This window comes from Crotalus tigris, unplaced genomic scaffold (assembly GCF_016545835.1).
Source record: "Crotalus tigris isolate CLP2741 ecotype Arizona unplaced genomic scaffold, ASM1654583v1 scf7180000017725.2566008, whole genome shotgun sequence".
In the NCBI taxonomy this organism is placed as follows: domain Eukaryota; kingdom Metazoa; phylum Chordata; class Lepidosauria; order Squamata; family Viperidae; genus Crotalus; species Crotalus tigris.
In genome coordinates, this window is record NW_024096593.1 from 83,049 (window position 1) to 99,386 (window position 16,338).

The window sequence follows — 16,338 nt, forward strand, 5'->3', positions numbered from 1 at the left end:
TTTCTACGTGAATAGGCATAACACTGCATAGCGCAATACATGTTTATACCTTCCTATTTGATCCAAGATAGTTCAGTAGATACAAACAGCAGTCATAACAAAGTGTATGGAAGATACTATAACTAGTCTAGCAAAAACAAAATATATTTTAGCATCAATATTTCTTTGAATGAGATAACAGTAAACCATACTGGACACAGACAGAATCTTAATAAACATATCGCAATCAGGGTACAAAATGGCAATGCTTTCATATTTTCTACTTAGAAAGCTCTTCTAAATCTATGGAATATAAGACAAGACACTTCCGCATATTTCAATTCATAATCACTATGGCCATAAAAAACTAAAGATTAGTTAGCATTAAAAGGGAAAATGACAAGAGCCACATGTGCCTCCTACTCTCTTTTCAGATACTATTTTCTCCCAGTTGGATTTGTTTCAAAAGCTAATTTCTGGCTAAAAGAAAACTGGGGGAAGGGACAACTGCAGGAGTTAAGCCACACAGGCCATGGGGAGAGGATTCCCATTCATCTTTTCTGCTCTTAAACCTGAAGTTTCAATACATCTCATATTTTGACTTGACTGCTCCAGATATGGGTTTAAATAAATGATCGGACGCCATGTCTCATTTAGCCTTACTGGAAGTTACTTCCAAGAAACCATGCTCACAAGGAGCATTTTGACTGGATAAAATTAACACCCAAATGGACTGGAACTAAGGATGAACTAAGAAGAGGCTATACACTAGATCCAAACTGCCACATATAAGAAATCCTATCCTTACAGCAACCTCACTGAGAACTGCAAAATCAAAAAGATATTTCTGAGTTTTCCATACTTTACTTTTCCCTCCTGTGAGTTTCCAATGTTTCTGTCACTAACACAAAAAGGCAAAAAGAGCCTCAAAAAACATGCCACTGTCCTCATTTCAACTTATGTAAAAGCTCAGATGGTATAGTGATTAATTTCTTGTACCATGACTTAAGATAACCTTTATTGTCATTTTTTTTTTACTGTGGGCACAACGGCACACATCAAAAATGAAATTTAGTTGCCCACTCTCAAAGTGAAACACATACATGACACACACCTAAACTTATTATGTACAACAGATGTATAGACCCACACCCCTACATATACATGACAAATAAATATTAAATACTGTCCATCTTGAATATATAATGGAAGGAGGAAGTTTGAGAGTTCACAAGGTTAATGCTGTATGGAATGAAACTGTGACTGAATCTGGAAGCTCTGCTACAGATACCACAAAGCCTCCTCCCAGAAGGTAACAAGGAAAACAGGTCGTGAAGAGGATGTGTAGTGTCCCAGATAATCTTACGGATCCTGCTCAAGCAACTCTTCTGTAGTATGTCCTGGATGGGAGGAAGGGACCTCACCCACGGAATCTCACTGTCTCAGGTCAACCTACTTTTCTGTTGCAATGACAGTCTGGAGAATGAAATGTCACGTATTCTGCATTGAACCACTGAAGAAAAGACAGGATATAAATCTAATAATGACTATGAGCACAAATCTCTCTGAAGTCTTTCAAAGTAAATATACGATTTCTGCTATAAAAATATTAAAAGGAATGGCGATAAGAGATAACTATTTGATTAACTTTATTCTAAATATATATAAAAATATAAATTTGTTTTACTCTGTTTTACATTTTCACAAAGTTATTTTTTCTACTAATTCTGCTAATTCAAAAAGTTAATACAAACCAATATATCAGGTAGGAAAATATATCTGGACTTTATCTGTCACTGATAATCAAAAGGAAGACAAACAACATTCTTCTTTTTTCTGAAATTCCATGCAAACTGGATTTAAAAGTAGTACAGAAGACTTCACACTATTTCTGGCATCTTCCTATTATTTTTTTTTAAAAATATTTGCTACCTATTGCAAAAAAATTCTCAAAAATAAATATAAATCTTGACCACAGATTTGTCAATAAGAAGTACTATGCTCCTGACTACCTTATAACTGAAGCTCTCTTTTTTACAGCTATTAAAAACAGTATTCATAATAATGAATTATAATGAAGGGAAATATTTTAATACAAATATCCCCAAGTATGAGACCTAAGTTTAGTCAGCAGCAAACCAGATTGATTGGATTCGCCTTAACCTAAGCCAGGGTGTCAAACTGCTGGCCTGTGGGCCAGATGCATCATGTTGAAACCCGCAATCATCCCATTGCCGGCAATGGAAAAAAAGCCGATACGTCAAGACACATCATGTGACGTTGCAAGTTTGGCACCTCTGTCCTAAGCCAATGGTCCCCAATATGAATGCTTGAAAAGAGTTCTCAGAACCACTTCAAACGTTGCCATCAGATTATAATTTTAATTTCATATAAAAGGGAAATCTTAAACATGTAGAGTAGGGGTGTCAATCTCACAACAGTCATGTGCCGTGTTACGACATATTGCGACTTTTTTTTCATTGCTGACAATGGGGTGAGCGCAGTTTCGGCATGATGCATCTGGCCCAGGGGCCGGCAGTTTGACACCCCTGATGTAGAGTAACATTCTTATTTTTTAAAATTCATATTACAGCATGGTTTGAGTTTGGTCTAGTTGTTAAAGCACAGGGCTAGAAAGCAGGAGACCTTGATTTCAAGTATGAAAGCAAGCTGTGTGACTTTGGATCAGTTTCTGTCAGCCCAACCAACCTCACAGGGTGGTTGTTGTAGGGAAAATAGGAGGAGTATGTGTTGAGTATGTTCACCACCTTATTTATAAAATAATAAAGGTGGGATGGATGGATGGATAAATAAGACTAATGATAAACTAAGGTCTCTTGACATGCAAGTCTTCTAAGCTCTGAATTCTGACTCAGCATACATGAAGCAACCTGCTCAGCCCCAACCAGAATTGTAAAATTGGCATCTTTAACAAGAAAATCATTGCTTTTGTGTAAAAAAAAAAGTTGTCTAAATTTTGCTATTCCTAGCTGGAAAAAGGCAAATGCAACAGTGACTGAATTTCTAGTGGAAAATATTAAAACTAAAGAAATATCCGTAATGGACATTATACCAGCTGCTTTTAAGATTTCTGTTGAAGAAAGCTAGCTACTCCAGAGGGCACATTCAAGCAGCTAATCTCTTTATGATGATAATGAGATTCAACAGAGCTGTACCGTCCCACTTCCCGTGATGGGTAACACCCGACCGTTTAACTAGTGAGGCAGCGAGTTTAAAAGGGAAAGGAAATGGTTGGAATGTGAACCTTGTTTGCATGGAACCGCTGGACCGCTAAGTAGTACTGCAAATGCAAACCCTATTGGGAAGCAAGGTGCGGAAACAGATAGAGGACTCAACCCTAACTTGATTACTGAACAAAAGGTTTCGCTCATGCACCCCCGTTTCTGACTGGCCTAAGCCAACGCCAGCACGCAAAGCCTCGAGTTTCTTGCGAGCCAAATAAGTGCCTCCTTTTATACTTCGCCTTTTTCCTGCGTATTCTTCTGCGTGTGCTCTTCCCCTCCCGGATCTGTGGACCCTTTTCTTCCCGCCTTTCTTCGCAAGACTATTTGCGCGCCTGATCGAGGGCAACAGCGGAGCGTGCGCAACGCGAGCTTGGGGTTAAGGGCGCTCCTCTGCCAGTCTCGCCATTTGCAGGGCTGGGGAACTTCCCGGCGCTGTCTTCCTCAAGGGTGGCCTCACTCTTTCTCATCTCACGAGCCCGCCCACAGAGTTTTATGATGCACCCTTCTTTCTTCCTTTGTATGCCGTTATTGAATCTTTATTTCTTGGTGAAAAAGATCAACCCCTCAAGAGAACATACTGGCAACAACATTCTAGCTCCCATCTTCTGCAACGGTCACTACAAGTCACTAGTTCTACTAAGGGTTACTACCCGAAGCCCCGCCCTAAAGGGTTACTTTGAACCAGTCACTCTTACCTCAGTCACTCTTAACTCACATGCTTTTAGTTGTGGAGAACCGGGGAGGAAGGCGTATTATGTTTGCCTCGAGTTATTTTTAAAATGACGGGATATAAATAATAAAAATGACTGCTACAAGCAAGAGAACTTTTCCCTTGTTTTGTTCAGAGCATAAAAATGTCATGCGGTGGCTAGAATTTTAATTCTGCCTCTTTAACATCTTTCTCATGTGCATATGAGGCAAAATTATTTTACGTGCATTCTTATCAAGACCACTTTTCAGATGGCAGGAGAAATAAAAACCAGTAAAAGTTCTGGTGTGCAAAAAAGTGGGTTTTATTTTCTCCACCCAGGTCTAGAGAGAGAACCTGTGCTCTGTGGAGGAACGCAATTTCGGGAGCATTAAGTTCTTCTCTAAGTCGAGCTTTCCCAAATTAGTTAGGAGTCCAGATCGCATTATTTAAGACGCCGGACTGGCCGAGAATAAAGGTTGCAGCCCAGTGAACGTAAGGAGCCCACGGCGAAGGCTTAGAAAAAGCTTAAGGACCGCTGCCCAGAAGACAAAGCGACGGGATTCGCGAGAGACGTAGAGAGCGACGGGCGCCTTTCGCGCGGCGGTGGGAGGGAATGAGGCGGGCCCCACGTACAAGAAAGGCGCGCGCGCAGCTCCAACAAGACTGTTCAGTCAACAAATTGTTCCTTTCCCGTCGTGGGAGGAGCCGCCGCCGCTGCCTTTAGCAAGGCGAGAACATCAGTTTCTTTCTCTCGCCACCCGCCCACATTCTCTTGTCGCCGCAACACCCATCAAGTTTTCAGGCTGTCGCTCTGCGGCTAACCCCCTCGCCAATCCGCGCCTTCGGGTTTCCCACCCCCACCTTAAAAGGGGGGGGGAGAGGCGTGCCGGCTTTGTCAGGCAGACGCCAGCTGGTGGGGTGGCCTTCGGAGGGGAGGACCGCACAGGGGCGGGGGATGTTTTAACTGTCTCCCGGCAGCTACCGATTCTCATACCAGCCGTAGGAAGAAGAAAGCAAATGAACCATGAACTGCTCCTCTCTTTTACAAATGAGCACGTGCTTTACGTGGCCTTGCGCTAGAGGAGGTCAGTAACTTCGGCCAATTTGGCCGAACGTCTGCCGTTGGACGCCTATGGCGATATGGTCGCGATTAGCAGGTCCCGTTAGTTACTCTCGAATAAGTGTGTTTCTGCTTGCATGCTTGAAGATTAGGGCCGAATACAGGTTTAATAATAGTAAGACGCATAAATCTTTCATGCCGCAACCCTTCCTCATTCAGTTATGCACATTTAAAAGACTTAAGTAAACAAGCCGGGAAGTACAGCTGCCAACTGAACAAACAATGCCTCCCTTAACCAAACTAATGCTTGCGGCCCGGTAAGACGCCTCCAGTGTACACAATCTCTGTGCATTAAAAGCGCAAGATTTCAAAATCTCTTCCAACTGTGCTGTCCTTATTGGACTCTACAACGCGAAAATGGCCATTAACAAGAAAAGATCCGTTAACTCAGATTAGCCTCCACATCTAAGATTTCGCTCTTGTATGTTTCTTGGGAGTAAATCTCGGTGAACACCGTGAAGTCCGAGTACGGTAGACTTGCGCAGGGATAACGGTATTAACCTACTTCCTGCCCGCTGTGGTCTAGTAATAGGTTAATACCGCTAGCCCTGCGCAAATCTACAGTACTAAACCCTATGATGTTCAACGAGATTTACTCCCAAGAAACGTACAAGAGTGGAATCTTAAGATTCGGCGGGCGGGAGGAGGAGGCTAACCGATTTAGCCAGAGCAGCTAGCACGAAATGATTCTTCTTGAAAGGTATTCAATAGAAGCTTAAACAGGGTGCACTTTGTTTTCCCACAAGCTCGTTAGCCCCTGGTGTTACCCGCTGCCTGCCCTTTATAATGAGCGCGTTTTAGCAGCGAGTCTTGGGAAACGCCACTTGCTACTCAAGAGTCATTACGCCACCAACAGACGAACTGCCGCCCCTTTGCTTTTCTCTTCCGAGTCTTTTAAAAGACCAAGAAAACTTTCGCGTTTTGTTTTTTTTTTTAATCCAGCCGAGGTGGCTGATGAGTGGCTGGTGGATGCTTTAAAGAGGGTTGATTGGGCTGCTTCGCCACCCATACACTCACGCGCTGGCGGTCGAGGAAGAGCCTGCCCAACTTTTCTTCCGAGAGCTGTCACTCCCGCTCTGCAGAGCCAGCCCACAAGTTCTCCCTCCGCTGGATTTAAAGAGGCAGCGAGTCTGTCCCCCCCCTTTTTTTTTTCATTCTTCCAGACACGTACCCACGCTCGCTTTTGCACAGGCGCGCGTCCTTTTCTTGCTGTCTCTGGCTTCGCTCAACTGCTTTAGATCGCCCGAAGACGCCCCGAACCCTCCAAGCTCTGACCTCGGAGGCGGCTCTTCCAAAATACGAATTATTAAGCACCCATCTATATACTGCCCGGCGATCTAAGGAACAAGGGGCTGGGAAGGAAGGCTACTTGAGCGGGCGGTGTGTATGAGACCATTACTTCTACAGTATTTCAGAAACCCGTCAGGAGTTGGCAAAAAGGGAGCGCGGTTGGCCGCCTCCGCCATGCGGAGCTTTCAACTCTTCTTCAAATGATCCGCTTTGCTTCCTGGATTCCCTTATTAGTTATAGGACCAAAGTTTCCTCTCCCCGCCCATTCCCCGGTTTCAGCCAAGCATCCCTCGCTCGCTCCCCTCCCAAACTCCCACATCCGTTCAGGCGAGAAGAGGGAGCTAAACGAGAGAGCGCCTGCCCACAAGGGCTCCGCAGCCGCCCCCAGCCCCCTTGCCCGCCCCCTTACCATGATCAGTGTGTGATTCCTCTGCTCGGCTGTAGCAGGCTCGGCATCTTGTGGCTGTTTGCTTGAATGTGGTTGCTTGCTGCCACCGCCGGAGCTCGATTTCTTGGCCCTTTGCTCCAGGGTCCTCTGGTAAAGGCTCACTGTGTCCCTTCGCTCCAGCTCCAGCTGCTCGGCCTGGGCTTGCTGGTACCTGTTCTCGCAGCTGACGTGATGTCTCCGGCAGCCTTCAATGCGTTGCCTGAGCCTCTCCACCACGGTGCTGTGTTTGGGAATGCCGCCGCTCCCGTTAGTACCACCGCCGCCGCTATGAGTAGCATTGTGGCCGGGAGGAGGCCCGTGGGGAGCGCTGTTCACGCCGATCCCGGCCCCGCCGAGGCTGCTGCTCAGGTTATTGTTGAGACAAATGCTGCTGCCGTTCGTGGCGGCAGCGGGGGTTGGAAAATCCCCCATCCCTTTCCCCGTGCACACTATTTTGGAAGAACTTTTTCCCCCCTCTCCTTTTACACGCGGGCTCCACACAGCAGGCAGAAACGCCGAAGGAGGGGGAAATCCTCCTTTTGGGATACTCTCTAGTGGGCCATGGAAACGCTAACAGACCCAAGCAAAAATGTTTGGGGGTTGTAAACAACGCAGCAAAACCTCTTTCTTGCCGATCCTCTCGGATGAGAGGGAGGGGTAAAAAAAAAAAAAAAACACGCCAAAAGCAGAAAGCCCAAACCCGGAGGTGCTGTAAGGTTATCGGCAGACACAATCAACAAACAGAAGGTATCCGAACACAGGGAGCACAGCAGCCGCCGCTCGGTTACAAACTCCAAGGAGGAGAGCTCAGAGCTGCTCCCCTTTTAAATAATCCATCCTTTCCGAAAGAAATTCCGGAGCGAAAACCTTCTTGGCCTCCCCATGTATTAAAACAGAAAGAGAGGAGGGGGGAAAGACGTCCCCAAAAGCGGTATGTAGAGATAGAACCTTTCCGCACTTGCACGTTCACAAAACACCTAGGACGGGCACCCACTGGTCAAGGAAGACACATGTACAACCCACAATGCATTCAGACCCCACACCATCAGAAGACAGGCAACGCCGCTTTCTTAATTGTGTTTTCTTTCCGGGGGGAGGGGGGAGAAAAGGGAGGGAAAAAAAGTTTGGGTGTTTATGCCGCACCGTGTTCTCAAAGTACTTTGGCTGCTCAGTTGTATTTTTCAACAGGAACCTAAAAAAGCAAATCCTCCGGCTGGGGGAAATCAACACGTGAACAATCCGGGGCGATCTGCAAAGGTAGCTGGCTGAAGGACTGGCAGAGCGTCGGCGGAGCTGCTACACGCAGAGGGACCGGCTCGGACTCTGCTCTGCCCGCTGCTTCTCCTCTGCCACCATCACAAGGATCAAGTGCGTTACTCTTCCACCTCCTCCGCCTCCTCGTCCATGCCAGCGGAGTGATACCAGGACAAGAGCGCTCAATAAACAGAGCCGCAGCAGCTCCAGCTCCTCCAGGCCGTGAGGCAGTCCCGGGAACAAGGTGCAAAATCCGGCCCGGACCTTTAGCCAGCAGGAACGGACACGACGATCCCCACCTAATTCCCCCTCCGGCGCCTATTCGCGCTGTTCGTTACCTTGGGCGGAAAATCAGCTCTGCCAGGACGGAACAAGAAAGGATCCGAAGGGAAGCTGGCGAGGCAGTCAACTTTTGACCTGGTCGCGTGTGATATGTGTGTGTGTGTGTAATATGCGTGCTTGTTTGTGTCCGGTTTCCTTATTGAGCTTCACTGCAAGCCGAAGCTGTGTATCATGTTAGCCTAAATTCTTGCGTACTACATTGTCAGAATCTGTGCATGGCTCCGCCAAAAGGGAGCAGCCTCTTCGCCTGCCTTGTCTGATAACCTTTTCCACATGGAAAAGTAAAGACGGAGCGGAGAGAAAAAAAGGCTGGATTTAAAATGAACCCTGATAAGCCTCCCTTCTCCCCCCACCCCATTTGGAAATATTCGTTGTGAAATGATTTTGTGCTAGCAGTCTTTTACTCCCTCACGCGAGAGTAAATACATGTTTTCAGACAAACTTATTTTCAAGTTGGTTTAAAGATAATCTTTGTAGCTTAAACTCCAATGATATTTTCTGTTGACATTCTGTTACATTGTTCATTCAGTAGGCTCAACTTTATTTAAAAAAAAAAAAAAAAGATTAGGATGCCAAAGGCTGCCCCCACTTTTTTTTCTATACAAGATTCCTGAAGAGGTTCAGCAGAGAAAATAAAAATAACCACTTCTGTGTTGTTTATTGCCTGTGTTATTTATTGCGTTTGTAACAAAAAGCAGATTACTGAGGTAAGGAACTTACAAAGAAATCAGGGCAAAAAGAAAACTAAACATATGCTACTTGCCCCCATCCCATATATATAATTTAAAACAATTAAAAGTAAACATTTACTAGGAACTCAGGCATAGTACTGTATTGCAATAAAGTCACATTTACCTTTTGTACCCATATTTATTCCTTACTCAAATTACAACAAAATAAGAATTCAAGTGAGAACTGGTAACAATCTGAAGTATTTCTGAACTTTTTATTTTTAAAAAGAAAGGTAAATGTTTATTGGATGAAAATTGCATTTTTCCAACAATACAGATTGCTAACAAGTGAGAATTGTGTACATGTTTATCTTATTTTGTATATAGGCATAGTTAATACTAACATTGCCTTCAAATAAAAGTTTCAGCCTTAATAGATTTGAACAGGGTTAAGGGTGTAATTCTCTAATGTACTTGGAAGTATTTCTTCTCCATTCTTACATTTCAGTGATATTCATTTAAGTCAGTGTCTCTCAACATTTTGCAGTTGAGAATAAATAAAATCCTAAGACCACTCAAATACATACTGTACACCTGTTTTCATGCTTAAAAGCATGGAATTTCACATTCTTTTGTGAGTAAGGTAAGGATTAATGGTATTATTTAGAGATACTCTCCATCCTGAAAGACTTTTTAAAAGTAAGTTTGATACAAAAAATCAATTCAGAATTAAGTATTTGCCACTTGAATGTATCTGTCTCATAACTTGCTGGTCAAGAATGTCTTTGACAGAAATGTTTCTAATGGCAAATAGGAGCAAGTAGATTTTCAGCCCAACAAAAGCATGCTTTTATACTGTACATTCTTTAATGTATTTCCTATTTGTGTTGCTTGTGTAAGATCACAATTCAACATGCAGACTCATAGTAACCGCTTTTGGGATCTGTTTACTTTTGTTAGTTTTCTGAATGTTAATATTTATTACATTTATATGCTGCTGCAATGCCACAGGAATCTTGTTATTCTGCAGGAATCATACAAACCTTAAACATGCAAACCATAACATCCAAAAAAACAAAGTTTCAAATGCATTGTGGAAGACCTCCATCTTGAACTCCGTAAGGCAGCCGAAGGCTGGGCTAAACTCACTTCTGGTGGAAGGCCTTTCCGGGGGTCTAACACTGCTACAGAAAAGCAGTACTTCTATTTTTCAACTCCCCACATCTCTCTAAGTGGACAACCACCTACTGTTTGTCCCAGCAAGCAAGAAAGTAACTTGATGCCAAACCATAAAGAGCTTTACAGGTTAACACCAGCACTGTAAATCATAGCTCAAGTGAATAGGAAACCAATGCAAATCCTGTAGAAGAGTAATGTGCTATTATAGGTGAGTGCCATATAATGGTTAGGCTGCTGTGCTTGGGAACAACAGAAAGTTCCATATAGAGTGGGTTGTAGTAGTAATGGGCATAACTATTGTCATTAGCCATATTGCTAGTTGTCAGTCTTAAAGTTTGTCCAACTGTTATTGGAGGGTTGGTTGCCCAACAGCCATCTATTTCCTTCCTCTTTCTCCCCTCATGTTTCCTTATTTCAAATTATATTGGCAAATTAAAATCTAGTTGGAGTGGCATAGTACATTTAGCAGAACATAAAATGCTTGTAATGAGGCATTTTTTGATATGTTTTATTTTACATTATTTTGAGCTTGTGAGATATCCACATGGGGTGTGGAAGGAGGGACAAAGGAGCACACTGAAACCCAGGTGGAGTCTTGGAATGATGTAATAATATCAACCTACTCATTTCATGCTAAAGTGCCCTGACCTGGTGGATGTTTTCCTCTGGGTTGGAGACATTTGGTAGCTGGGTGCAAAAGTGTCAGAAGGGAAAAAAAAAAGTCAAGTTGGCTAGAGCATCCAGCATCCATAAATCAAAACAATGCAATCTGACAGGGATACAATGGAATCAGGAATTGGCATTGTAGGTAACTAATTTTAATATACAAGTAGCAATTTTATTATAACATTTTTGTGCTGAAACAAAGAAGGATTGATGGCACATTTACTCAGCAGCAGAGAAATTGCTGATATTTCTGTCTTGTATGTAAAAGATAAAACCTTCATGAAGCTTGGTGATATCATGGACATATCCATGTAATTTTCATGGCAGCAGTGCAGAGGTGATTTGACTTCCAGAATGTGTTTTCTTCAGCTTCTCGGGCGAGTGTACAGTCCTGGCATGTTTTGGTGATCTCACAAATACTTAGAGTTAATATATGAAATGGGCAGCTCTACAAATATGATAAATAAAACAAATATACAGTAAGTATTAATGAGGTCTCAGACCCTCCCTCTTTTCTTTAAGATCAATTAAGGTTGGCATTTTGTGTATAGTTAATTATAAAGATTGATTTTTGGCAAATATGAATTATTAGTTTATAATAGTCTTCCCCTACATGCCATATTCCAGATTAGTTAGAACTGCAAGTGCAGAATTCCCAGCAGGCTTGAGAAAATTCTGTTATATATGATTCTAAAATTAAGGATGCAGCAAAATATTAGCTACATTTATTTTTCTTTTTACAATCAATATCTCCTAAATGACGTTTAGGAGGCATAAAAGAATATTTAAAATACATTTTAGCTTTGAGGTTCCTTCTACAAGACTAGTCAGCCCAAATATGTAAATATGCTACCAGGGAAAATTGATGGTATAAAACAACAATATAAAAGCAATTGACCAGTAGAAATTGTAAATTCAGGTACTCTGGAATATGGTCTCTAGGTAATGATTGATAACAGTTTGGAATCATGTTCCATTCAAGAATTTAGTCTTTTGCTGTTTCCTGTTCATACAGTCCCTTTTGTCAGCCATGGAAGTAATCTAAGATGCCAGTTTTTTGTTTTGTTTTGTTTTGTTTCCCTGAGAAGATCTACTGTATGTGGCTACTCCTCTATATCCACTCTGCAATTCAAGAATATTCAGAAATGACATCAAAGCCTGGTATGAAGATTTGTATTGCACCTCTAATTGAATGACATTAATATTTTTGAACAAAATTACAGCTAAGTAGACCAGACAGCAGGTGCAAATGAGTTTCACTTAGCTTTTCAGTAATATTTTGTGCACTTAATGTTTTATTTCACATACAACTTCTGATCAGAATATGACCCATTAGCTCTATATTTTCATATTTTGTTTAAAGAGAAAGAGAAGTGGGTATCACTAACCTGTTTAAAATCAAATGGCTGTTTTTCTGACATATTGGTGGAGGATTCCTGCATTAAAAAAAAATATTCACGAGAGTGAGAGGCTAATGAGCATTAAAACAAATGCACAGAACTGCCTTATATTATAATTTAGGAGACAGCTTATTTGATCACACTTGCTGCATTAAATTCTCTATTGCCCAGTTGCCAAAGTTCACAAAAGAGAAATCACAATCACATGCACATAAATATGAAACCTGAACAAAAGTTAAAATCTAAGACTTGAGGAAAAGCCTTTAGTGGCCAAAGGTCACAAGGACATAGCAATCAGGCAAAATGGGCAGGGCTGTGTCATGGATTCAACTAGAGTTGTTCCTAGGAATTGAAGTTAAATAAATAGATGACTCAATTTTTCTAATTCTCTTGTTAATCTGTGGTAGATTTTACAATTTTCGTGTAAATCCATTTCCAAATGGGAACGAATTGAGTATTGATTTTCAGCAACTGTAGTCAGCATGATTCTGGAATACATGATTCTGAAGCTTCATGTTGACTTTCCTAATTAAAAACAAAAAAGTGAAAAACACAGAATAAAACCTAAAAAGGAACAAACAACAGCAGTTGGTAAGGCAATAGCACCACGGGTTGATGCACTACAATATCAAGGACAGCAAAAAGACTATCAAAGTATCACAAAGTAAGCATCAGTGATCTTTGCAGTGCAGGTTGTATTGGGAGGCTGCAGAGCCCCAAATATAAATGAGCTGCAGGCAAGTTGCAAGTGATCCACCCTGCTTTAGGTAGATATGTGGAAAACTAAACTTTGGACCTTTATGTCAAAAAGCAATCGCCCTATTATTCAACAATATCTCTCCAAACTCTTCAAATTGAAATCTTGGGGGGGGAATAAGAAAAAGCTGTTGTGTTTCTGGGCTGAATACCAACATCATCTTGCAGTGTCATCTGTCTTCAAATTTATGTAGCTGGGCTGCTTTGCAGTTAGGGAAAGGTCCAAGTCAGCAGCAATTAGGGCTTATTTGGATAAATTGATGACATTCCAAGTAGTAATGGAGGAAGAAAGTTAATAGGGAATGGTATTAAGGCATCGAACAACCAATTTCATCCATCAGGCAATAATAACAAAACTGGGCCATGACTATCCAGCTAGGTCCGTCAGTGGACACTAGAACCAATTGGATACTCACATAAAACCTCATTCAGAAGGGAGAGGCATCGACAGAAGTACAGTATCTGTGACAGCATGAGTTATAGAACTCAGTGGTGGAAAAGAGTTTTGTATGAGGAGCATTAAACTTTTCTCAAATCAAAGAACACGTTCCAACCATTAGGATAATGATAATCAGGTATTTGAAGCAAAGCAAAAATATATTTAATTATATATAACATAGTTAATGCGTATACTGTCTATGATTTACTACTGTTCTACAATATTCAAAGTTATATTTTTGTGACAAACCTTGGAGGGAATTTCATCCATGGTATTGGGACTAGTCATGGCTGACCTAATCAACTGCTACTGAGTAGGAAAGTTCTCATCCCCATGGAGGAGCAACACAAAACTACAGATCTTCCAATCATATGGTCTTGTTATAACCTGCCAGATAATGCTTTCTTTCTTTCTTTCTTTCTCTTTCTTTCTTTCTTTCTTTCTTTAAAAAATTGTATGAAAAAAAGTTAAGATCTTTGCCAGCCTGATCAGGATTAACACTAATGCAAATGGAGTGATTTTGGTCCCTTTTATGTGACTTTAGAAACAAAAAGTAAAATTAACAAGAGAAAATGAAGATTCTAGGACAGACCAATTTGTCTTGAGGCCAGCATGAATACAGAGGTTTAATTCTGTTAACTCTTACCTCTGATTGCATGGCACTGCCATCTACCAGAAGTCAGTTTACTACCAAATAATCCCATGTGTAGGAAGTGGCAGGGACAGAACTGTAGTTTAAAGTATTTAGAGGGCAACATATTCCCTTCCAATCCTGACAACTTAATCCACAAAATAAATGATAAAGGTCAGCCAACACTAGATCTACCACATCAAATTTTGCTTAGCATTTTTTTAAAATGCTTAGGCAATATTTTTGTTTTTAATGAAATAAATCCTTCAGGTTGACGTGGATTTACTTCAACAATGATATGGAAATGGCTTGCTGTTGCCTTCTACAGTATTATTTGGCCCTTTTATGACTTGTGGACTTCAGCTCCCAGAATTCCTCAGCCAGGCCACGTTTGAAGACCCCTGATCTAGATTTTTGCCCTGTTAATTTCTGTTGATTTCTTATCCATGCACAAACCAGGCCAGACCTTACTTAGCTTTTCAAATTAGCCAAAATCAACTACTAGCTCCTGCCATCTACCTTAATGCTTAATAATTTTATTTGGCCAACTAAAGTCCTAATAGTATGAAAACTATCCATTAGGCAAAATAATCCACAAAAGTGGCTGATGCTAAGCCTTTAAAACATTTTTTTAGCTATAGTTTTAAAATTAAATTTGGGAATTAGTTGAAGAGATTAAATTTAAGTTCTGCATTGTGTTTTTATGATTTCAGGTTACAAGGAGGCTTTCCTGGACTGCTAGGACGAAGAAAAGAAGGATTGATCCCATTTGCATATATATATATAAAATCTGAAAATTAATCCCAAGTCTGGAATACCAGAAAAATACAGTGATTTCTCAACAACTGTATTAAGACCATACAGGTGGAGAATCAACATATTAGCCTTGGGAATGCTAGAATCCAAGAAGTTCAGGTGTAAGAAAATATTTATTTATTCAAATTTATTAGCCACCCAAATACAATGGACTCTAGACCATTTACAAAACCAAAAAATCCATAGAAATGATAAAACATCAAACCAGATAGGCAGCTCAGATTAAAATAGTCTTATAAACAAGACAAATCAAACAAAATAGGGGCACCAGAAATATAATCATTAATACTCATAAATAGCTAGTGGCTCATATATTTACAAAAGATGTACAACAATAAGAAAAAAACAGCTGTGTTGGTTCTTGAGAACAAAAATTTAAAAAATGCATATTTGTGTATTTTAGCACTGATCAGAAGTGTATAGAGTTAAAGTTTTCCAGAATTGTTTCATGAGACAAGCTTATTTTGTGCCAAATTTTTTGGCTCTCATGAAGGTTTGCTAAACTGAAAGATTATTAAATGGTCTGCAGCTGGGCACTGGAAGGACTGATAAGAACTGAACAAGCTACTAGGCAAAGTGACCATTGCCCAGTGGGGAGTGTTGTCCAACATCCAGGCCATCCTGCTGTTCAAGAAGATTGAAACCCACAAAATTAAAAAAGTTAGGCGGGTGACTATGGATGCCTGCCAGATACCTTGGACTGCAGGTGACTGCAGAAAGCAGTCTAACAGGATGACCTGTTAGATCAGCGGTTCTCAACGTTTGTGTGACGGCGACCCCCGTCACACAAACGTTACGTGCATACGCGGCGCGCATGGGGGCGGCTCCATGTGTGGCGTGCATGGGGGTGGCCCCCCCATGCGTGGCGCGCATGCGCGGCGGCGCCCCCGGAGGGGAGAAAATGGCGGATTGCCGCCTTTGGCGACCCCCGAAAAATGGTCGATCGACCCCAAATGGGGTCGCGACCCATAGGTTGAGAACCGCTGTGTTAGATGCTATGGCTAGGTTCTTTGCCTGGGTGGAAGCTGAATTTAAGGAATGCTGGGGCTGGATGCTTGTTACTCTACCTCAGGGGTCTTCAAACTTGGCCCTTTTATGACTTGTGGACTTCAACTCCCAGAAGTCTAGCTGAGGAATTCTGGGAGTTGAAGTCCACAAGTCATAAAAGGGCCAGGTTTGAAGACCCCTGCTCTAGCTCCTTCTACCAGACCCTTCTAACTGGGTTTAGGAGAGAGCAACAGCAGAGTGGCAGGTTATTGTGCAGTCCTTTCACCCACTAGCATAACTTTTGCCTGCCCTCTGGGTAGCCCTGAGAGGAGAGAAAGAAGAGGGAGAGAAGGAAAGAAGAGAACAAAGAGACTCCACCTGTGTTGAATGCCCTGGGAAATGGTCTGATTCTTCCCTCTAGGTGAGACCCAGGGGAGGAATTGGT

General features: G+C 41.9%; 1 protein-coding gene across 1 annotated transcript in view; it reads right to left on the reverse strand.

Moving 5' to 3' along the window:
• Positions 1 to 9,020, reverse strand: part of LOC120306186 (mastermind-like protein 3) — a 41,076-nt gene extending 32,056 nt beyond the window's left edge. The window contains exon 1 of the mRNA XM_039338906.1: positions 6,735 to 9,020. Coding sequence (XP_039194840.1) covers positions 6,735 to 7,184 — 450 coding nt within the window. The 5' untranslated portion in view covers positions 7,185 to 9,020. The remainder of the gene's footprint in view (positions 1 to 6,734) is intronic.
• Positions 9,021 to 16,338: the final 7,318 nt, after the last annotated feature.